The following is a 23,224-nucleotide window of genomic DNA, read 5'->3' as shown; positions in this document are numbered from 1 at the left end:
CCTTCCCTTCTCTTTTTTCCCTCCCCTTCTATTATTTCCCTTCCTTTCCATTTTTTTCCTTCTTTTCCCCTTTTCCTCTTCCCCTTCCTTTCTCCTTTCCCCCTTCCCTTCCTTTTTTTCCCTTCCTTTCCCTTTTTTCCCTTCCTCTTTTCCCCTTCCCTCTCTCCCCACACACTGCCCATACCCGCCTCATGCCCTTCACTCACCCCACCGCGCATGCTCAGCCGGGCGCCATTTTCCCCCCCTCCCTCCCTCCACCCACAGCGCGGTGCCGGCGGGGCGGGGCGGGAGGCGTTGGGCGCAGGAAGAGGGCGCCGCCATCTTAGGCGCTCGGCGCGGCGCGGCGGGATGGCGGCGGACAGCCGGGAGGAGAAAGGTACCCCCGGGGGGCGGGCTGCGGGCGAGAGCCGGGCTCCGGGGCGAGCTGGGTGGGACGCTCGGTGCCCCCTCGGTGCCCCCTCGGTGCCCCCCTCAGCGGAGCTGGCCGTCCCCAGCCGGGCCTGCTCGGTCGCTGGCTCCGGGCCTTCGCCCTGTGAGGCGCCCGTGAGGAGGGCGGCGGGCGCTGGAGGCCCGCTCCGGGGGCGGCTGCTGCGGGTTTGGGCAGCGCTGTGTGGGGACAGGGCCCTCGGGAGGCGGGGGGGACGCGGTGCCCGGGCAGAGGGCTCGGGGCAAGGTGACTGCAGCAGAGGGCAGCGAGGTTCGCCGTGCTGCAGGCGGGTTGCTGCTGGGTATCCTCCTGCAGGACTGATTTCCGTCAGGTTTTTCCTTAATTTCCTTTATTTTTTATTCCTGAAGTTTTTCTATCAAGAGACGTAGTTACTTTGTCAAGCAGAAGCTGGCACTGCAGTATTCCCTGAGTGCTTTCTGCTCGCTGCTCCTGTCTTCCCTGCAGTCCCTTAAGCTTACCAGGAACTGTGGGCGAATAACTTTAAAATAAAATAACCGAACACTTCCAGGGTGACATATATCCTAAAGGTTCAGAACAGCCTGTCACTCTGCAGAAGCTGAAGTGATGCACGTGCTGTCTGTGAGGTTATACGAGTCAGTCCTCGCTAAATTGACGTGAAAGCTATGAAAGCGTACGTCAGGTGTAGCGGGCTGCTGTCTGGTGGTTAGCACAGGTTACAGTCATCTTATTAAAAAGGTAAAGGATCCGGGTAGCAGCGTGGGTTGGTTTGCATCATTCAGGATTTCTGTGGAATGCATTTCATCTAAAACTTCTTGCAGGATAGCTGGCTGTGAATTGTCACTGGCCGTTTGTGAGAAGGGTGAAAGTCTGCGGTGTTCAGTATTTGTAGTCACACTGGAAAATTCCCACTAGGTTTTGTTAGAGCTGATGGGTAAAACTATTTCTGATATTTGATTCTTGGTTTCATTATTGTAATACTGGTGGGGTAGGATATGTTTGGGTTGTTCTGGAATAGATTTTAGCAGCCATTCTAGAAAAACAGTAAAATTGAAATACGTACTATTGGATTCTTAAACTCTTTCTCATATAACCATTTATCTAGATGGGCTTGATTTTTTTTTTTTAATGTATCTAGGATATGTGTTGGGATTTTTTGTTTAATCACTGACAGCGGTCAGGTCGTGAGTAGCAGACAAGAAATGTTTCTATGGTTTGTATTTTAATTTGCATTTAACTGGCTGCTCTGTGAAAGGATGGATTCTGATTGATTGGATAGCAGGTGTTAATAAACATTTGTTTGTAACTGAATTTATTTCTACTGAAAATGCAATGTTATTTCTGTACTCCTTCTAAAAGAGAAATGCTGTTTCACTGCTTAGGGAAAGTGGAAATAAATCTCACTGACCCTTTCAGTTTTAGATTGCGTGGTCTTATCCACTCTGTTTGCCAACTCAGATTCTTGTTTGGACCCTTCCTTGAATAGATCTAACTCTTTTGGCCAGCAAAGGAAAAACACCCTCCCCAGGTTACTTTCCTGCTGTTTCAGGTGAGTTAAATTTGTTCATGGAGGGATCCAACACACCCCGGAGTCAACATAAGATGAGTTGCAGGAGAGCCCAGTTGGGAGTGTCTGTAGTGAAATGGACCCATGTGGACCTTCCCCCTTCAGCAGTGATGAACTGTAAGAAATCTGTCCCTCTACTGTTTTTCTGTTTCTTTTTTTTGTGCTTTTCCTGATGCTTACCTTGATCTCTCTGAGATAATTTAGCTGATCAGGTCGAATGCTTAACAGTGACAGCTCAGTGAGTGGAATCGTTTTATGGAGGTCAGTTGAGCAGTGTACCTGATGCAGGCGGCAGATGGGAACTGTGTGGTCAGACTGCCCTTTTTGCATCAGCAGGCTGCTAAATAATTCTGGAAATTTCTCAGGAGTCAGATGCATCATAGAAAGGGGGGAAGAGCAGTTCCTGCATCTGTCCTTTGAATACTTTTTTAGGGTTCTGACTAAAAATCAGGCCCACCTAACCCTGAAAGGGGTTGTCAGTCTGTGTCAGACATGGTTATTCCATAAAAGTTTTATTTTCTCATTTATTTTTAAACTAGCTCATACCTGAGTGTTTTAACACCTCTGAATGCTACTGCAGTAGCTAGGTTAAATATAGTTTACTCAAGCATGTTGTTGCCTCGCTAAAACAGAATGAAGGCTGAGGCTCAGTATTTGTGGTCTGAGGTGGGTTCTAATTCCAGAAGGCCTCTTTTTCATTGGTCTCCAGCAACAAAATTTTGTGTTGAGAGCTCGCCTAGCCCTTTGTGGGGAAACATGATGCAAGCCAGGAAACTGCAACCCATGTTTAGCAGTTGCAAAGCCATCAGCCTGGCTCTTATATTTCTCATCATTAAAAGCAAGAATGTTTGCTGTGGGCATAAATATGTATCTCCAAGCACCAAGGTCTGCTCCCAAATGAATTACAGTGTAGCTCTGTGATATTTGAATGACCTCTGACTGTAAACTGCCAGGGAAAAGCTTGATCCACTTCTCTCTGCACCACTTCCTTTGCATCATTTACAGCAGCCATGCAGTTCAGTGACTACTTCTACATTCCCCTGCCACAGTGCCTGCAGGGAGGCTAGCACACATGGTGACTTCAGATTCAGGTGTCTATAGTAGAGATAAAAATAATATTAACTTGTATTTTTAATATTAAGCTGTAAAACTCATCTTGTGGCACAGGTCAAGAATTTGAGATAAACAATTTGCCATATTCTGGACAGCTTTGTTGCTTTACCACAATTTTGTCCAGCACAAGAATACTGACCTGCAGCTTTTTAACATGCTACCTTTTCCAGATACTGTCAATAGCTGAATCCCTGGATTTTGCTCTGCTTTCCTTTTCTGAAACACAGAAAATAGAATCACTGACAGTAATATAGAATGAAAGAGCTCAGAATTCCAGACTTCAGGACAAGTAACATGGGATTCTAAAGTCATACTTTTCCTATTATATTTCCATTTGCATGCTTACACTTAGTCCAGTCTTATTTTGAAAGTGATTGGCATATTGATCTGCTGTCTTACATCTGATGAATCTTTTTACTGGAATTCCCACACATTGCCATTGGTTTCACTCAAAGTCAAGCAGAGCTGGAAGCAGTGACAAGTTTTAAAAGTTGTGTAACCCATTGTGGTCGTTTACTATCTCTAGCATGAATTTCCTTAACTTTTTGCCCTGGTGATTAAAATGAATTAGTTATAGTTATTTTTTTTTTCAGAGCAACTCAGAATTATGTAGCAAATAAATATTTCTTTCCACTTCTTCAGTGGATTTACCTAGCTTATGCTCTGGTTAGCTTATCTTCCCCTTTTGTGGCTTTTTCCTCAGAGATAAACCACAAAATTTCCCTCCTAACACAGCAGTGAGAACAAAAATAGCAGGGCAGAAGAGAATAATAAATCTTCAAGTTCTTCGGGATTTGAAGTAGGAAGATCCCTCCTCTTTTCTTATGGCACTTAGGCTATCGCCCACTCTCCTTTTTCTCTGTTTTTGTACAGGCTTTTTTGTTAGGCTTGCATTTTTAGGTCAGCTTTGTAAAGCTTATGTGATGCGAGGAACCAAGCTGGACCTTATTCAGAGGCCTAAATGCATTTTGTGACATTTTAATTGTTTTATTGGGTTTGCTCAATCCATCCAACTGCAGTTGTGGACAAAAGACATTAATTTTTGCCATGTGACAGACCTGTAACCCTAAAGGAAATGTTCTCGTTTGTAAATACTGGTTCTACTGTAGCTTGCATCTTCAGACTCATGGTTGTTTTTAACTCTTCTGCTTTCAGATGGTGAACTGAATGTCCTGGATGACATTTTGACTGATGCTCCTGACCAAGATGATGAGTTATATAACCCCGATAGTGAGCAAGACAAAAGTGAAAAAAAGGGTAGGTGACTGTGGTAGTGGATGTTCTGTACAGAAGTAAATTATTTAAAAAAAAAAAAAAAAAAGTCTGTCTGAACAGGGTTAAAGTCTTTGAATAAGCAGTTTTTATAACTTGCTTCAAAGAGTCCAAAACAGTCTTTATTTCACAAGGATCTGCTTTTTCACCAAACCTTCCAGACAGATGTTTAAGTAGGTGTCCTTTCATCATAGAAGCAGTTGCGGAGTCTGCCTTGTCATGAGCGTATTTGCTGTTAGAAAAAGACTGTACTGTTTGTTTTAATGACGTGAAATGGAACAAGGCAGTCCCAAAGTCCCTCTTGGGCTCAGTTGCTAGTTGGGCCTTAGATCAATCCTGTAAGAATTTAGTTTAGTGTTCCCATACATAAAATTTAGAAAACACCTACCAAAACCTAAAGGATGAGTTGGACATACTAAAGGATAGTAATATGCCCTTTTTAGAACATTAGCTGTTCTGAACAGGCAGCATTGAGTGTTTTTTGCAAAGCTTACACCTGGAAGATGGTACCTGTGACAGCAACAGGGGATTTACCAAAGTAGAGAAAGTAGGGGGGGTCTCTGCAGAGTTTTTGGTGTTACATGCAAAATAACATCGAGCTTGGTATCTTTTTATTTAAGGATCAAAAAGAAAAAGCGACAGGATGGAAAGCGCTGAAAACAAGAGACAGAAACCTTCTCTGCATTCGTCAAGGCAGATGATGCCAAAGCCTCCTAGTTCATCAGTTAGCAATAACAAGAGAATAGTGAGTACGAAAGGAAAGCCAATATCAGAATACAAGAATGAGGAGTATCAGAGGTCTGACAGAAACAAGCGCCCAGATGGTGATCGAAAGACACGCATGTCAAGCAGCTCCAGGGATCCTTATAAAGGACAGCCAGAAAAGACTTGCTTGAGGAAGAGGGATCTTGACAGAAGGGCAAAGTCTTCCACACCAGATGGTTCAGAGGTATTAAATGTTCTTGCTGCCTTATAAATAAAACAATTATGAGACCTTTTATAAGGCAAATTTTCTTAGGACTGTGTGTGCATCCTGACAATCTTATATGTCCACTGATTCACTTTTTCTTTAAACATCAGAGAATCAGACATGATGTGGATAGAAGACCAAGCAGATCCAGCCATTCTTCTAAAGAAGAGGTGAACTCTGAGGAATATTGTTCAGATCATGAGACTGGCAGTAGTGGCTCCTCTGAACAAGGCAATACAGAAAATGAGGGAATGGAAGAAGAAGAAGATGATGAAGGGGAGGAGGATGAAGAGGTGGAAGAAGATGGGGAAGAGGATGAAGAAGAGTATGAACAGGATGAGAGAGATCAGAAGGAAGGAAATGACTATGACACACGGAGTGAAGCCAGCGATTCTGATTCTGAATCTGCCTCGTTCACAGATGGATCAGTCAGATCTGCATCTGGTTCAGATGCGTCAGGTAGGTGACATTTAGCATGCTGGTCTGAAACACCTTGCCATGGAAAATTTGGCTACTTCTAAAAATGCCACTTCCTGACCATGTCAAAAGTAAATCTTAGCAGCACAAGTCATTAAGATCTTAACTTTGAAACATCGTAAGGAAGGAAGAATCTTACTGGAAAGTGGTCTTTCATTACACGAAAACTTGTGGAAATCAGGATTTCTTTGCTGAAGATTTGTATTGCTCTTGATTGCTTTGGCCTTACTGCTATGTGCTTTGAAATCTTAAATATTTTCTTAGTTCATAGTTTCTTAGTTAATATTTTCCTTGTGGCTTAACTTTCCATGCAACTCATCTTAAGCTGGTGGTAAGCTATTCTGTATTCATGCAGGTAAGTGACCAGGGAGACTGGTGCAGTCAAAGCACCATTGTCTTCTCCAGAGAAGGTATTATGCTAGACAGATGAGCTTAAATAGTGGCTGCCTTCAGCATAACAAGTCTAAGTTGAAATGATTAGCTATTAAAACAAACTTAGAATAAGAGCAAAGTTTTAAGCAAAAACTAGAAAAAAATGCTTCACAGCTGTGTAGTGGAACCAGTGCTGACATACAGATACATACAGAGTTTTTAATGACATAAATACTGCATTGTTTGGAAGATTTAAAGTTCATGCAGACCTATCTATCTTCCAAGTGAAGCTGAACATTATTCCCCGTAGTTGTCTGTATACAAGCAGACATAAAGGGTTTGGATTGTAACTTCTGCACAGTGGAGAAACTGGTACTGTTCTGTGTTTTTGTTTTGTTTTGTTTTTCAAATAAGAAAGAGGCTTACGATCTCGTGTTGAGATTCCTCTAATATATCTTCCTGGTCTGAAGTCTCTGTAGGTGGCCTTTCTCCTTAACATGTCTTTGATTTGGTTTTATGGAGGACTATAAGGTGACAAAGATGTAATAATTTTTCAGAAAATGCCCACAATATAACATAACTCTCTTTAGAGTAGAAAAAACAGCCTGTGTGCCACAGTGCTTTGTTTTCTTATCTCTCTTCCTTTTGTTGAGCTCTGAGAAAGCAGGCCCATGTCACTATCAGAGCTTGCGCTCTGTGTTGCAAATTTTGGCTGAAGGCCAGAGAGAACTAAACTTCCCTTATTAGAACACCCAGGAGACTAATTCTGTCTCAAAACTTCACATGCAATTTCTAGATTTGTGGCATTTTCATCTTCTTGTGAATTGAAGGCTTGGCTACTTAGCATTTGCTTCTTCTGTGCGTGCTGTTTATTTGAATTTTGCCCGCTGCTTGATGTTTAAAATACTGCTGTTATTTTTTATATTTTTCTTTTACTTTATTTTAGATGAAAAAAAGAAGGAAAGGAAGAGAGCTAGAGGTATCTCTCCAATTGTTTTTGATAGAAGTGGAAGTTCTGCATCAGAATCCTATGCAGGTATTTTTTCCATTTATTGCTTGTTCTCCTGACTTGCATCAAATCTTAATGTGTAATCTAAAATAAATGTAACTGGCTGTAGAGATTTATGGGGTATGTAGCTTCTTATAATTTGGTATTGACTTCTGGCATGTTGTGTGTGGATACCTTTTGGGGGGGGGAAGTAGGCTTTCTTGTTACTTTAATGCTATTCTGTTGCTTAAGTGGAATTTTCACTTTTTTTTAAACTTGGAAGATGATGATTCAGTGACTAGTTTTCTGAGTAGGAAACTGTTCAAATACTATTTAAAAAAAAATAAAACAAACCCAAACCAAACAACCCAAAACCAAACAATAAAAACAAACAAATCAAAACAAAACACTCGTGCACATTGAACAGTATTTTTTTTGTGTGTGTGGGTGCGCGCCAGAAAGCATAATTTGTCATGAATGAAAATTGTATGTGACAAGGCTGTAGAAATTGTATATTATCTCTATTAAGGCTCAATCTGAACAAAATGTACTTTGGCTAAACACAGGTTCAGAAAAGAAGCATGAGAAATTATCATCTTCCGTTCGTGCTGTCCAAAAAGGTATCATTTAAATTTGAATTTTTTAATGCATGCCCCATAGCAAGCCATTGTCTGTATTCATTAAATTATGTGTAAGTAGTAATGTTCCGATATAAATCGATATGAGCACATAATTATTGAGAGCATAAATAAATCTTAAGCTACTTCTGCATGTGTTGAGACTGAAATACAAAAAATTCAGCTGATTTACTTGTAGTAGGAACAGAAAAGCAAAAAATGATGTGCTTTCGTTTGATAAGAATGTTTTAGTAGTCTCTATTCAAGGATTAATGTTGATACAAATGTTTCCTACTGTTCATTCAAAGATTCTTAACAAAAGAAGTAAGTCCTATATATCGGAACATCACTGAATTGTGCTGATCTTATTTTTATTTTTTTCTTTACCTTAATATCTGAGTTCTAGTTTTGGTTTGACTTTCCCTTTGCATTTTGTACTCTACAGCTTAGGCTTCAAGTTTTGAGTTGGGTGGTTGACTGTCTTAATACATAGGTAGGAACTGGGTGGGATCTGGTGTATTTTGAAGGAAGCAAGCAACTATCTACACTGACAGCAACACTTTTGAAAACTGAAAATATTTACAGTTCTGCTTATTTGACACTGTTTTTCAGACCAAACAAGTAAACTTAAATACATTCTCCAGGATGCAAGATTCTTTCTCATCAAGAGTAATAACCATGAAAACGTATCGCTTGCTAAAGCAAAGGTAAGTTAAATTTTCTTCAAACTGATCACTTGAGTATTTTGAAACACAACTTACTATAGAAAAACATACTGATTTATGCATTCTTTTCTCTGTTGCTCAGATCTTGGTAGAGACAAGAATGAAATGTTCCTTGATTCTTTAAGGGTAGCTGCTCTGCTTCCACTGTATTCTAGAGAAGTTTCTGAACCATAAGTTACTTATCTTGATGGAGTATGCTTGAAAAGGGGCCTTAAGCCATGGGAGAGTTAAGACTGGAGTTTAATGTGCTTCTGAAAATGTTGAGGGAACGGCAGGCAGTGGATAGCTGGTTCAAGAAACTTTCTGCTTTTTGAAAGGAGTTTTCCTCCTCTGCCCAACAAATCTCTGAGGTGCTGTAGCTTGATGCCATGTTCTGAACGTGACTCTTCACGATACTGTTCTGAAAAACTGATCATTTTTAAGGTGAACAGTTGCAAAATAACAATGAATGTTTAGCAGTGTTGCTATTTTTCCAACATGCACGAAGTTGACTTTTAAAATTCAAAAAGTAAGTTAATAATTTTAAAATAATTAGAAATATTTAATAACATATTTAAAAAATTAAAAAATAATAAGAATAGTTCTTGTAATCAACTGATTGCATTTTTGTTCAGAAGTTACCGAAAATGATTTTGTGCCTTTTTTAAAGTTGTTTACAGCTTTTCTAAAGTTACTCTAACAATTGTGTTACCAGGTTGAGTTAGGGACAGCGGCATTCTTTGATAAATTCAGCACTATGGGTCTTCTGCTTTGTTTGATTTGGGGAAGCTTTCCTTTTCAGTGCTATGGTTCTTTTTCTTTGGAACTTGCTCTGTGCATTACATCTTCCTCTGTGATCAGACAAGTTTCATAGCAGGTAAGGGATAAGCAGTGATAATATGGGATGGATCATCTATCTCTGTTTGGTGATGCTGAGCTGTTGGACTCTGTAGTGAGCAGATTTGAGCACTTTGTCTGGGCCACAACATTGTTTGGATGGGTGATCTGCTAGCCTGGTTACTGTGCCCTTAAGGACAGAAACTCTGTGGGTAGGATCTTACACGCGTGTTCCTTACTGGAGCATAAAGTTTTTCTCTGGGCTTCCTCCGTTAAATCTTGGCGATGTAGTATTACATGCTGTTCTGTCAGTACCCGTCAGCTGCAATAGAGGCCAAATTCTGATGCACAGTTATTTAATGCTCTGTGCTCCACCAGTGCTTGAGAGGCAGCAAGGACATTGTGGCCCTGGCCATTTGCTAGGCTTTAAAGGGATGTCCTGGGTGGACAGTAGCTCTGCTGGAGGTATTTGAGCCATCTCCCCAATGCCCCCTGAGGGTTGCAACAGTTTTCTAGTTAGATCCTAAAGTTCTTGGAGTAGATGTTTTGTCTCTTCATATATTGACACCAGCGCTTCGCAACTGCACTGGCTTTTGTGCAGCCAGTGTAAGAAGTTATTCTAACTCAGCATGCTTTCATGAACAGCCTAAAGCAATATACATCTAACTAAAAGCTAGTAACAGGTTAAGACGAAATAGTTCTCTGGTGACTGTTCTAATGAATTTGGTTGTCACAGAGTCAGATGACCAGTAATTGAGCACAGAGTAGGACATGAAAGCACATCTTCAATGGGGGAAAAAAAAAAGGGGGGACAGAAAAGAATGTTTTCTTTAGCATCTACTGGAATATATTCTGAGGCTAAAGTTTGAGCATATTAAACTAGCATAAGCATCTCCTCTGTTCTGGTTTCAAAAAATGGGCTGGGGAGCTGATCTTGCTGAAAAGTAGTGCAACAAACTGGTTATTTTACAGCTTAGCTTGGCTGGTACCCTAAGGCAGGTTTTTTTTGTTGTGGTTTTGTATGGCTGGACAAATGGCTTATGAAAGGTAAGAGTCAGGAATTAGCCAGTGGTGATGTGTGAGGCTGAACATACTGCTTTGAGTTGTATTGCCAATTTAAAATGTTTCTCTGGTGTCTTTCATGTCTGGCCATTCACTAAAAGAGTTTGAAAGTCTGCAAGCTGCCCTGTACTAATCTGTCAGGCTAACAAGGTTACTGGACTCTACCTGCCCACCTTTTATATAGATGCTGCTGTTTTTTCCTACTACGTATGTATTCTTAAAAACACACGAGCTTCTAAAGTCACTTGAAACACAACTTAAAAATACTAAGGGCAAATGTTCTTATGTGATCTGTCCGTCATAATTACAAACAACACCTTTATAAGTGGTCTAAATGCATCTGCAGTGTTCATAAAAGATCAAAAAGCTATTTTAAAAAAAACTTTTAGAGAGAGTTTTATCATAGGGCAGGCTAAAAATATTTTCTGAAAGAATGATTTTAGCAGTACCGTTCTTTTTTTCATTATCTTTTGTCCCAAAGCACTTGTTCAGTCTTCTTTTCCTTGCCTGAACGACATGCTTAAAATCTTTCAGCTAAATCACTTGAGATGAACTCACGTTTTGGTGTTGGGGTGGGGATTGTTTTGTTTTAGGGAGTATGGTCAACACTTCCGGTGAATGAAAAGAAGCTTAATGCTGCATTTAGATCAGCGAGGAGTGTTATTTTGATATTTTCTGTAAGAGAGAGTGGCAAATTCCAAGGTAAGGGAAAGTTTAGCTTTTATCAAGGTAAGTGAAAGTAAGATTTTATGTGCAGTAGCTTTTCTGTTGTCTTTGTTACAATTCATGTGAAATCCTCCAGGATTTGCAAGACTTTCTTCAGAATCCCATCATGGAGGATCACCTATACACTGGGTGCTGCCTGCAGGAATGAATGCAAAAATGTTGGGAGGTGTCTTTAAAATTGACTGGATTTGTAGGTAAATAACTGTTTCTGCTTAGTAACAAGACCTAATACCGTTTTTGTGTATTACTCAGTTGAGTGCTGCCAGCATCATTTTGAAAATTCATTTCAACTAGAGAACTGTCCTCCATCCCCCACATACTCATGGCCACATGTTACTGAACTTGGGATTCAGGTCTGTACCTGATGTGCGCTACAGCAAATATTTTTTTTCTGTAGTCCATTAATTAGTTTAGAGATTTTTAATGTTGAGTGTTTTCCTTCACTCATCTCTTGCCCTGAAACTAGAAATCTATTCTGAGATTTTGGAGTAAAATTCAACTGCTTGCTTGTTAGACAGCTGTGTAGAAAGTGGGGGGGAATCCTGTAAGGATGGTTCTATGTTTTACTGAAATGGTGGCATCCGGCTGAACAGAGAAAATGCTACTGCTCTAAAATAACATGTAATAGATTACATTACGAAGTAGTCTCTACTTGCATAATACGTAGGATGTTAGTTGATATAGCTGGGTGTGTTGTAAAGAAGTCATCTATTCATCTATCAGTCCAGTGAGATGCGGTGCACACGCACTTGTGCTGACGAAGAGTAAATACAGGGGAGGTGACACTTCAGTTTATAGGAAAACTGAAGCTGGAAAGGACTGTAGGAAGCTACCTACTCCAACCATCTCAAAGAGGGTCTAGCTTCAGAATAAGATTAGGTGTTCCAGGCTTTATTTCAGTGACATTGCTATAAACATGTAGATAAACCTCATGTAGAATCTGGTCAGCATATTCAGATTGTGATTGCTTACTGTACAACCTCAATATTATACAAAGACAAACTTCTTTTGAAGTCTACGTTGTGTCACTATAGTTAATACTGGAATAAGACACAGTGAAATCTTCAATTCTTCAGGTATTAATATGTGCTAATATGTCTATTTAGAGACCTGTCGGTACGTAGGGTAACAGGATTATTCTTTTTGTAAGGTCCTATTGTATACATTATTAAGTAAGTAAAATACGAAGGCAAAGCTATAAATAATACCACTTGCATATTTAGGCGTGAATTGCCGTTCACTAAGTCTGCTCACCTGACCAATCCTTGGAACGAACATAAGCCAGTAAAGATTGGACGCGATGGACAGGTTTGTTTGTTTTCTGTTATGGTTTTTCCTTAATAATTCATGTCTTCAAGTGCTTGCTAATTTAGTATGTACAGAAGATTTTAAATCTCTTCCTATCAGTTACTCATTGTAGAGTACTGTGACAAGGGCAAGAAGTTTATTTTTAGTATTGTTGGGGGAGAAGGAAACGACGATATAATGCCAATGTTGTTGTCTTTGTGATGAAACAGTGTTCAGTGCTTCCAAACTGTGATATTTTGGGTTTGAAATGTAATGTGTCTTGCATTGTATGGTGTGCAAACCTGTATAACATCAGTTCTTAAGAACTGGTGTTTGCAGCTGTGTTCTGCATTGCATTTTTCTTTTCTACTGTATTGCTTGGGGTGTAGGCTCTACCATTATAAATTATATACTAGTAAATTGTAAGTGGGATGGCTCTTTGTCTTGTCAGATGTACCAGAGCGCAGGTATGTTGCTGCTGTAATCAAGTAACCCAGCCTTGATTTAAAATGTTGGTTTCTGTTTCCGAAGGCAAGATTGGAGTTGCATAATCCGTATACTGTATGGAAAATGTTAGACTCCATGCATTATTTTTCCCATAGACACATTCACCTTGTTAGGTAGCAAAAGTGAAATGGTATTTTCTGTTATGTTCAAGTCTAGTGTGATCTCTGAAAAATGATTTCAGTTAACTTTGGTTTTGTTAAATGGTCAAGGAAACAGTTATTTTTCATGTTTTGTCCCCTTCACTATAGAGTGGTAGATGTGGGTTTTCCATTTTTCATAAAACTTCTGTAGTGCTAGGTACTGGGCAAGCATGCTTGCTTTCCCAGCTCTTCAACTCAGGTTATTTCATGAAGTGGTTGTTGTTTATCTGTTTATATTTTGTGTAATCCCCAATGGATGTTTCTTCTGATGATGCATATGTTTTCCCTCAGAACTCAAGTGAGTGTCTACAACATCCTTCACTAGGGTGTTCCACAGGCCTGCTAATCACCAGGTTGAAGAAGCCTTTTTCTTGGGTTGTTTAGCACCTGTCTCCTCTTAGTTTAATTTGATGGCCCCAAGTTCTTGCTCCAGAAAAGGGAGTCAAGTTGTTTTTTGTCTGTTGTTCGGAGGAGAGGGTTGCTCCCATTGTTCTCCACATCTCACAAATTCCTCCTTTTTTTTTTTTTCCAACACTGAAAAATCCCCCCCCATTTGGTCTTTGCATACAGGAGTTGTTCCACACATGCAGTTATCCACATCACCTCCTTTGAAGCTTTTCCAGTTCTACTGCCCTTGTCCCTGTCCCCCCACCTTTTTTTCCCCTTCAAAACTGCACCCAGTATTCCAGGTATGGGTGGAACATGGAATTCCAGAATGGTATAATGATTTTTCTCATTCCGTGTTCCTGTCCTAACAATCCTGAACACATGATTTGCTTGTTTTGACCGCTGCCAAGCGCTAACCTAGCGTTTTGTGGATCTGTCATCGACTGAAGAAATAGTTTTTTGAGTGGTAATAGTGATCTTCATCAGGCCACGGCTCTGTTGTGAAGCTAGGATGGATTTTTCTCCTGCGTGTGTCGCTTTTCTTTCTGTAATAGGTGATCATTTTCTTTGTGATGAAAAACAGTCCTCTGATTTTGTAGCGAAACAGTGATGTGGCCTGTATGTCTCATGGGAAGATATGGTTGCCCCAAGTGTTGGACTAATTTATGAAAATTCTAAGTAGTCCCTAAAGAGTGGAAGGTAATGTAAGTGATTTTGCTGTGTCTCGAGTCATACTGAAATATCTTCAAAGTGTCTTTTTTTTTTTTTTTTTAAAGTGCATATTGCTAATGTAATTGAGGAGAGTTTCTTTTCTTCGGTTTATAAACCACTACTGAACTTCTAACTAATTGTAGGAGATTGAGCCGGAATGTGGAACCCAGCTTTGTCTTCTGTTCCCTCCTGATGAAAGTATTGACTTGTATCAAGTCATTCATAAAATGAGGCACAAGAGAAGAATGCACTCACAGCCCCGATCAAGAGGACGCCCATCCCGTCGTGACCCCGTTCGGGACGTGGGAAGGTTAGAAACGTTCTTTGGACTGATAATAGGCACATGTATCAGAATAACGTGATGGAGGAATGTGATTCGTCAAAGCTTTCCCTGCGATAAAGAAGAGAGAAAATCCTCAAATCAAGCTGCATGGACAAGTTTGTGGCTTCATTGAGGATTTCACATGGTTCCCCGGTCTGTCATTTTTCAAGAGGAAAATGGGGATCTTTGCTTTTGCAGAAAAAAAAAAAGCTTTTAAAGTGCTCTCTAGTTTAGACTAGATCATTTATTGAGATAATGCAACATGTAACACTAGCTGTAGGTAAGCTTGGATTTATTATGAGCAGGCTAGATGGAGAGAAGGAAATATTTATGTGCCAAAAATGTGTTAATATCTTGTAAAAGCCTTTTCTTTCAGGTGTGTCTCTGGATAAGCCTTATCAAATATGGGACTTTAATAAGGATCACTTAAAATTTTGCAGAAGATGCCGCCTCATTTTGAGGATAAAATATTTAAGTTATTTTGATATTCAAGAGGAGCATTATTGGGACTGTTTCAAATTGTGTCACCGTGATGCTTTAACCCCATTGCCAAATATTCTCTAACATGTAACCACTGAATTCACACATCTTGCTGAGCTTCTGAAAACAGTAGGTTCTTTCCAAAAGGGATCGAGTGGCCCTTGGAGACCCGGCAACAAACCAAACAGAATGGCTGTTGCTGTGTCTGTATATACAACCTTTCCAGATGCTGGCAGTACCTGTGGACTTAAAAGTATTTTAGAGGATCGACATGGTTATTGATCACTGCTATATGAACTTAACATCACTTTCCAGAAAAAAGGGGGTATAACTTGTTACAGAATTGGAGAAGTCTTTGCAAAGAACTGATATTAGCCCTTCTGCCAAACACCTTTTCCCTGTGTAGCCATTTTGCATACAGACTGATGTATGGTTTGGGCTGAAACCTTTGGTTGTTTCCTCTTTGTGGAAACGTCCTGTGGTAGGTACAGATACCCAACAAGAGTCCCCTTTTCCTTGAGCTTAAAGAAAGGACACTCTAACGAGTAGGTAGGAGGAAACCTGGCAGCGCCCCCCTATTTTTGGCTTTAAAGGACTGAACACCAAGATGGCTTGTGAAGTTAAGCTAAGAGGTTTCCAGTGCAATAAAGTATATACAAGTGAAGGTTTTGCAATGGACTGCAAACTATACATATAACACCACCACACCTTCTCAAGCCTGCCAGGGCCTCCATTTATGTATGTGGCTTACAGCTTAAAGTCAGTAGTTGGACTACTATATGAACTGTTTCTATCATAATTTATACCGGTCGTAAATGCACTCTCAAAACTACAAGAAAGCGGTATGTTTATTCTTTACACCAGCTTCTGTTTTTCTTGATCTGATTTTGCTGTAGATGCAACTGCTTTGTTTTTTGGGCTTTTTGCTCATAGTAAAGAATCTGCTTTCGTTTTAAAGAGCTTAGTAACTGGGTATGGTGGGCTTTAAAAACTGAAGTTGGGAAGGGGGAGGAGAAACTACTTATCATAAAACTAAGAGAAAGCTGTGTGAGCTCATTACTCAGCAAGCAAGTTGCACAGTAATTAAGCATTATAAGAAAGTGTCAATTTCATGTCTTTGTCATAAGGAATTACATTGCTGATGGGGGTGGGGGATTGGATTGTAGCTGATTTGTGTTTAGAAACACCTTTATGTTAGCATTGAAGTCTCCCATTAATGTTTATGTACCTTGATGGAGAAACATTAGCAACCAGTTTTCAGTTCTTTTTTTAAGCATAGTTCTTTATTAAACATAACAGCAATGGGAATGTACATGTTTTATGAACAGACTGCCTTCCTGAGAGTGAGATTCTTAAAGATACCATCTCTTCCATAAGGAAGCTATTCTGTATTAAAAAGCCCTAATTAATTATCAGGAAGTTTAAACGTTCTTAAACTTTCTGTAAAAGGCACTGATACATTACTGGTAAATTGCTTAGAACAGAATTTGTTAGAAATAATATTATTGGACTACAAAGCTAGCCAAGCTGCAGTGAAAAGCAGTTTCACAATAGCATGCACGGTTTTATTTATAAATGTTATGCAAATAGACCTCTTACAGAATTCTTTACCCCATAGTTAGCGAAGTAATGTCCGTGCCTTTTGACTGTAATGGTATATTTTACCGTTTATTTTAACTGTATGCAGTAATGTAAATTCTGTTGTCCAATAGGTTGGTTCAAAATGTAATGTGAAAGTATAATGCTAAAGCCTATGTCTGAATTTGTTTCAGACAAGTCTGTTCCCTTTTGTTTGTTACAAAGGTGCTGTTGGTAGAGTTTCTTCCATCACTACCAAAGTACCTGTAACCAAAAGCTAACAGGAGGGTATTTAATCAGACTGTTGTATGTAATTATTTGAGTTCAAACTTAAAGCTTTAGAATGATTTGAAGCAGATGAAGTTCAGAATGGATAAATGGAGAACCTGGGCAGCTCAAGCTATTCCTTTGAGGTATTCTGCTGTGTCGAATGCTCCAAGCAACCTTGTTTAATTTCTGATATCTAATTTGTATAGGCGTCGACCAGAAGATTATGATATTCATAACAGCAGAAAGAAACCAAGGATTGACTATCCCCCTGAGTTTCACCAAAGACCAGGTTAATATCTTACCATGAAGATTTGTGTGCACCAATTCACAAGTGTTTTCTCTAGTGCATCCTCATGAATTTTAAAAGTAAACTTTTGATATGGTTGGGGTATAAAAATGGAACTTGTCCTGAGTGCTGCCTGCTGGTTCAACCCACTTCTTGCCAAAGTTTACTGGCACTAAGCTTCACTGCTTTGAGAGAAATGAGTTAATTTAGACCGAGCCCTTTCAAGAATCTCAGAATTGTGGAAATTGTTGTGTGGAAATTGTCTCAAAAACTTGGTTAATGTGGTTAGTTGAAATGCCTGCCAGTCACTAGGATTTGCTTGGCCTACTTGCAAGTGCAGTAATCATCAAATTAAAATGTTAATCAGAAATTTTCTACTGGGAAAGTTAGCTGAGATAGCCTGAGTAGAGACAGTGATAGACATTCAGTTGAGTTTTCAGATAATTTTTTTTTACGAGTTGGATATGAGGAAGGGAATGGGAACATCGTATTTTACAAGAGGCTCTAATGATGGGTTTGGGAAAAGAATTTTGCTGTTTTCTAGAAAGATGTTCACAATGGTAATGCAACAACAATGCTCATAATATTGGAGATTCTTTTTCTGAAAGCAAATACTACAAAATGGTCAGTTGTAAACTACAGAGACTTGCTTCATTAGTGTTAGAAATATAAATTCCATTACTTCAGTAGTAGATTTCTAAATCTTTCTTAAGAATATGCCTTTTGCAGTCAAGCTGGACAGATAAGTTAGCATCCTTTGATGCAAAAAGTATGTTATTGCTGCTCTCTGTCTTTCCAAGATTTAGAGTACAGAACAAAATTTTAAGAACTAATTAAGTTCAAAACCATTGTTCTATTAGCAGCGTAGGCATGCCTGGTGTTTTGCACCATTTTGCTGAGCTGTGAGAAGTTTACTTCCTGGAATTTACTAAAGCTGTAGTAATTCTTTGTCCTGGACGGCTTTTCCAGATGGTTTTACCTTGTTTTTAAGTTTCTGTTTAACTTTGTATTCAAAACCTAGGAAATCAGCTTTGAATGGTGGTACTCTGGGCAACTGTACTGAATGCATGGTTAATAAGTAGCAGCGGCCATGGGTTGACTGTCAGGGCACAATACCCTTGAAGCCTGAAAGAAATTTGTCTTTGCACAGATTTCCCCTTCCATATTTGTACTGTGTGCAAGCTTCTGTGAGTGTGTATGAAAATATATATATATGCACACACATTTTATATGTATGTATTTTTTATTACTATACTATTTTTCTTTACTGTCTACAAGAAATTGTAAGTTTGAGATTTCGAAGCTGAATACAACAGGCATTACACTGTGTGCCAGCTACCAAATTGTAACACGTATTACAAAATGGAAGGGTAGATTTTAATAAGTATATTTTTTTAAAACTGTTATAATGAGATGGTAAATTAAATTAACGCTGCTTGATGTTCGAACAGGGTATATAAAGGATCCCAGGTATCCTGAAGTAGACAGGTAAGGTGTGTTCATGCTGTTTACTTTATGTCCTGGTAACTTGTCTGTGTGGATAACTTGGATTTAGTTCTGCAAATTTTTATTCCCAACAGACGATTTTCAGGAGTTCGACGGGATGTGTTTTTAAATGGGGTAAGTTGGTGCATGTTGATTTTGTGGGAACTCTTTTTACATTCAGCTTTCAGCACTTTCAAAGAACACCCATCACAAATATTAATATCACTGTCTTTCATTTTAGTCCTACAATGATTACGTGAGAGAATTCCACAACATGGGACCACCACCACCGTGGCAAGGAATGGTTTGTGTCTTGTTCAACTCCATTTTTCTCTACAAAATACGGCTTTTCTGTTCCCCACTACAGGAGCCTAGTATATCTGAACTGTGCCCAACTCTTTGCTTTTCCTAAAATTTATCTTTTCTGTAATTGCGTGAAATTTTGAGGAGGAAAAATTACTTATCAAGTATTATCTTGTATTTTTATTTTGCTCTCAGCAATAGTCCATCATTCTAGTAAGTAGTACAGCAGCAGGAATCTGTGTTGGCTTGAACCTAGAAGGAACAGAAGGCTCTGAGGAAATAGCAGATCCTTTCTAGAGCCGGCACAGGAGGGTGTGACCAAATTCTGTACTCAGCTAAAGATTCACAGTAATTGGCTTTCTTTCAGATGCATCAAAGAGGTGGACTTGCTGCAGAGTCTCACAGATTGGGTTGGTGTGCTCAAGTGTTATGTAGTGGCTTGCTTTTGGCTGTGGCAGTGAAGCATGAAGGAAAGCAGCAGGCTGTACTGAATAGTGTAATCCAAATAAGCCGTGTCTTATGGCAGCCTCCACTGAAATGCACTTCTTTCCCAGTCAGATAAACGTGTATGTGTGCACATGTATACAGTTACCTACGTTGAATTTAAGTACAAGCAAAATATCAGTTACATTCATTTGTGGTTTTGTCATTCTGTGAGGAAGAATAGTCACTGTAATTAGTTATTTTGGTTATATTTTGTTATTCTGGCTCTGAGTTGTGTCCTGATTTTAGGTAACTATAACAAGCTTTCTGGCTCTTGTTGTGTATGTTGTGAATGAGCAACAGGCTGTGCCAGGTGTAGAGACGCTATTACTGCCCCTCATTTTTCTCAGCTGCAACACAGCTCTCATTTGCCCTAACTGAAGGAGATCTGCAAATTTTTCAGACTGGGAGGAAAATGTTTTTTTCAAACCCAGCTAAACCTAGAGATGCTCCTGTCATTTCTACCTGCTCCTCCCCATTCTGCATGATGGCCAAGTAGTCATCTTAAAATCCATAACTTCTGCCTACTTCATTTATGAGCGGCAATGCAAGCAAAAATGCTTTAGTAATATCTTTAAGAAAGACCTTACTGATTAAAAAGATGGAAGAGAAGCCAAGAGATGATTTGATTAAAAAATAATAATAATAATTAAAAGAATCTGCTAGTCTTTTGTTAAATAGTTTGTCTTGCAGAGTAAGCTTGTTCACTTAAAATAGGATATACCAATAAGGAATGGCACCAGAAAGCCTCGTTTCTGTGAGAATTTATGGGTTTGGTCAAAAAATCATATTCCATATACATAGATCATTAATAAGAATTTGCAAAATGAAGTTGCAAAATTTCACCTATAGCATCACGTTGAGGCAGGTATTGAAAGAAAGTGTGTTTTGGGTCTGGGGAGGATGTTGGCCAAACTTGTAAAAAAAGCAATGATGTGGTCTCTCATTGATTTTTGGCAGTAAAGCATAAGAAATGTTCTGCTATACAGTTAGGAGACTGTGATCAGATTTAGATGTCTGTGTTAAGTTGTTTCCACCTGAATGAAAGTAACCTCTGCTCTTAATTCCCAGCACTAAGCCTTGGGTACATACCTTTGTTTTAGAACATTCAACACATTTTATGTAACTCTCTTGTAGCCACCGTATCCAGGCATGGAGCAGCCACCGCACCACCCTTACTATCAGCACCATGCACCTCCACCTCAAGCTCACCCGCCATACTCAGGACATCATCCTGTACCACACGAAGCAAGATACAGAGACAAACGAGTAGTAAGTGTCCACAGAGTCGGGGGAGACGAGCCTGCAGGCTAGAGTAGGAATAGGAGGAATTTGGAGTACAGATGTAGCCTGGGACTTGTTGACTTTGAAAATACAGATTTTTAAAGTGCATTTTAGTGTTTCTTGGAAAGGTCAGTCATGTAGATTGGCTAGGTATTTCCAGCATCTTTGAAAAGTGTCTCTCCCCCAGGTGATATTGTGCAGAATTACCAGAATGTGGTTTTGAAATGAATTGTTTGCTTCAAATGGCATCTGGTTGTCAAGTTGTGAAGCTTTTTTCCTGCTGAAGCCCAGTTTGAATAAGGATGTGGCCTTATGTCACTTCTTGCAGTCATGCACTGCAAATTACTTTCTCTTCAGTAGCAGAAAAGTTTGAGTCTTATAACTTTTATGGGCATATCAAAAAAAGATCAAACTGATGAACCACTTCTGTTAGCTGACTTTGACAACTGCTTCGCTTTCTCTTGCATTTGAACCCCAATTTACATATTTTCTACTTTGTGCACAGTAGGATCATGGATCCATTGTGTTTCCCTGAGGATGAGAAACTTCATGCATGCTGGACAAATACCTATATATCTATAAATATATATATACTTAGACTGGGCTTTCCAAAGAGTTACAGCTAATCCTGTGGATAAGGGCAGGGAGGGGATTTTCATCTGGAAAAGAAAATAAACAACTGTCCTTTCATCACAGCACGACTATGACATGAGGGTGGACGACTTTCTCCGCCGCACACAAGCAGTTGTCAGCGGTCGGAGAAGCAGGCCTCGGGAGAGGGACCGAGAGCGGGAACGGGACCGTCCTAGAGATAACAGAAGAGACAGAGAACGGGACAGAGGCCGTGATCGGGAAAGGGAGAGAGAGAGGATTTGTGACCGGGACAGAGACAGAGGTGAAAGAGGTAGATACCGAAGATAATCTATCTGGAACCAGTGCTCACTTGAAACAAAAAAGCTTGTATTTTTTTGTGTGTTTACAAGTAGTATATTTTATTTCCAGCTGTCTACTTAAAGTTCGTTGTGTAGAAGGATTTATAATGACCCTCTTTATTCCAAGCATGCAGTGAACTATGAACTGGAAAAACTCAGATCAGCCAAACATTGAATACGCAAAGCTGACACAACTTGACATTTCTATCGGAGCAGAATGGGAAACAGTTAAGAATGTAGATATTGATTAATTCTCAATAAGTGTTCATTTACTTAGTGACTTCATTCTAGGTTTTTGAATACTGATGGAAAACTGCCATATTTTTTTTGCTTTGATGTTTCCTTCCTGTAGTTTCACATGGTTCAGTGGGAAAATGCTGCTATCAAGTATGCAAATATTGAAGTATGATTTTTGACTGTATGGCAGTGTTGTAGCAGCCTATTTTTTTCTTCTGGTTTTTAACTCTGTCTGTAAAGTCGTGTTTTTTCAGTCTTCAGTAATGAAAGCAATATTAAGAAGACACTATTGATACCTAATTTTTAACCTTTTTTAAAAAATCTTCCCATGTTCAGTAACATTTGGTCAACTCTCTTGTCTAGTCTCCTTCCGAAATGTACACATTGCTTGGAATGTTCACAACCTGCGCGTGTGGAACCAGAAAATATTGCTGTATTCTACATTGCTACCATTTTTTATATAAAAATAAATTGGTAATTATTGAAATGATTAAAACTCCAGATCAGGTTTTTTGGTCTTCTAAGCTTGCCAGTTTTGATGAGCTCTGGCAGTTCTAGGAAGGTATTTATGTTCAAAAATAGTTTAAAGGTGCTTGCAACGAGTGAAATTAATCCAGAAGCACGAATTTAGTAAAAGGACTGCTGCAATAAAAAATACCTGCTTTTCTGTTTCCACAATGAAGTAGTCAACTTACATAGCTCTAGCTGATCAGAGTTATTAAGGCCTTGCATGTTTTAACTTAATAAAATGATCCTCAACCTGATAATAGGCTGTCTTCAGCCATAATCATACCTGTCTACCAAGGGTGTATTAGTCCTGTGAGGTCCAGGCTCTCCTCATGTCATCTTTCTAGTGATTACGGCATCACTTGTTGTTTGTCTTAAATAGGAACTATTTGAAGCTAAATGCCAATGGTGTAAAACTGTGAAGCAAGAAAAGTAAAACTTGCAGTGTACGCTGTTCAGTTTCTGCAGCATTTTCCTAGTTCTCAAAACCTCTATGCATTAACTACGTGGACTTTTTCATAACCTTTCTTCAGTACTTTCTGCAGTATCTTCTATGTAACAAAGCCAAATTGCAGCACACGCTTGGGAGTCCTCCAACTCCACAGCACTAAATTCTGCAGCTCTGTTTTAATAAACTGCAATATAGGATTCAGTGTTTCTGCAATTTCCACACTGTGCTGTCTTCTTAGAACTGACAGTATTTTGGGCTTTGCAGATTTTAGTCTACACAGCTATAGCAAACATGAGCAAAAACTCTGACCTCCATTGTGGAAACATGTTCAGCTTCTTGTAGCATTAAAAAAAAATGTTTAAGTCCCTCAAAACCATTTGTTTTGCAGTGAGGATTAGATCAACATGTCAAACTCAGTATGCTTTAACTCTTGAAAATTCAGGTTAGATAAACTAAATTGCTT

General features: G+C 39.4%; 1 protein-coding gene across 4 annotated transcripts; it reads left to right on the top strand.

Moving 5' to 3' along the window:
* The first annotated feature begins 256 nt into the window (after positions 1 to 256).
* Positions 257 to 22,299, top strand: YTHDC1 (YTH N6-methyladenosine RNA binding protein C1). 4 transcript variants are annotated; one of them, XM_084519346.1, is made up of 18 exons: positions 264 to 376; positions 1,956 to 2,090; positions 4,242 to 4,343; positions 4,979 to 5,307; positions 5,439 to 5,787; positions 7,124 to 7,213; positions 7,732 to 7,785; positions 8,395 to 8,489; positions 10,979 to 11,087; positions 11,188 to 11,305; positions 12,335 to 12,419; positions 14,287 to 14,453; positions 17,000 to 17,082; positions 18,531 to 18,567; positions 18,660 to 18,699; positions 18,806 to 18,868; positions 20,488 to 20,622; positions 21,331 to 22,299. In XM_084519346.1, exons 1-18 carry the CDS (start codon positions 349 to 351, stop codon positions 21,553 to 21,555), a joined length of 2,244 nt encoding a protein of 747 aa, XP_084375472.1. In that variant the 5' UTR covers positions 264 to 348; the 3' UTR covers positions 21,556 to 22,299. The 4 variants fall into 4 exon arrangements, with proteins under 4 accessions (XP_084375474.1, XP_084375475.1, XP_084375472.1 ...); XM_084519348.1 differs by lacking the exon at positions 1,956 to 2,090 and having other exon boundaries at positions 257 to 376; XM_084519347.1 differs by lacking the exon at positions 7,732 to 7,785.
* Positions 22,300 to 23,224: the final 925 nt, after the last annotated feature.

Source organism: Aythya ferina (genome assembly GCF_964211825.1).
Source record: "Aythya ferina genome assembly, chromosome: 4".
In the NCBI taxonomy this organism is placed as follows: Eukaryota; Metazoa; Chordata; class Aves; order Anseriformes; family Anatidae; genus Aythya; species Aythya ferina.
Note: the sequence above shows the minus strand (reverse complement) of the source record. Positions and strands in the feature narration are given on the sequence as shown.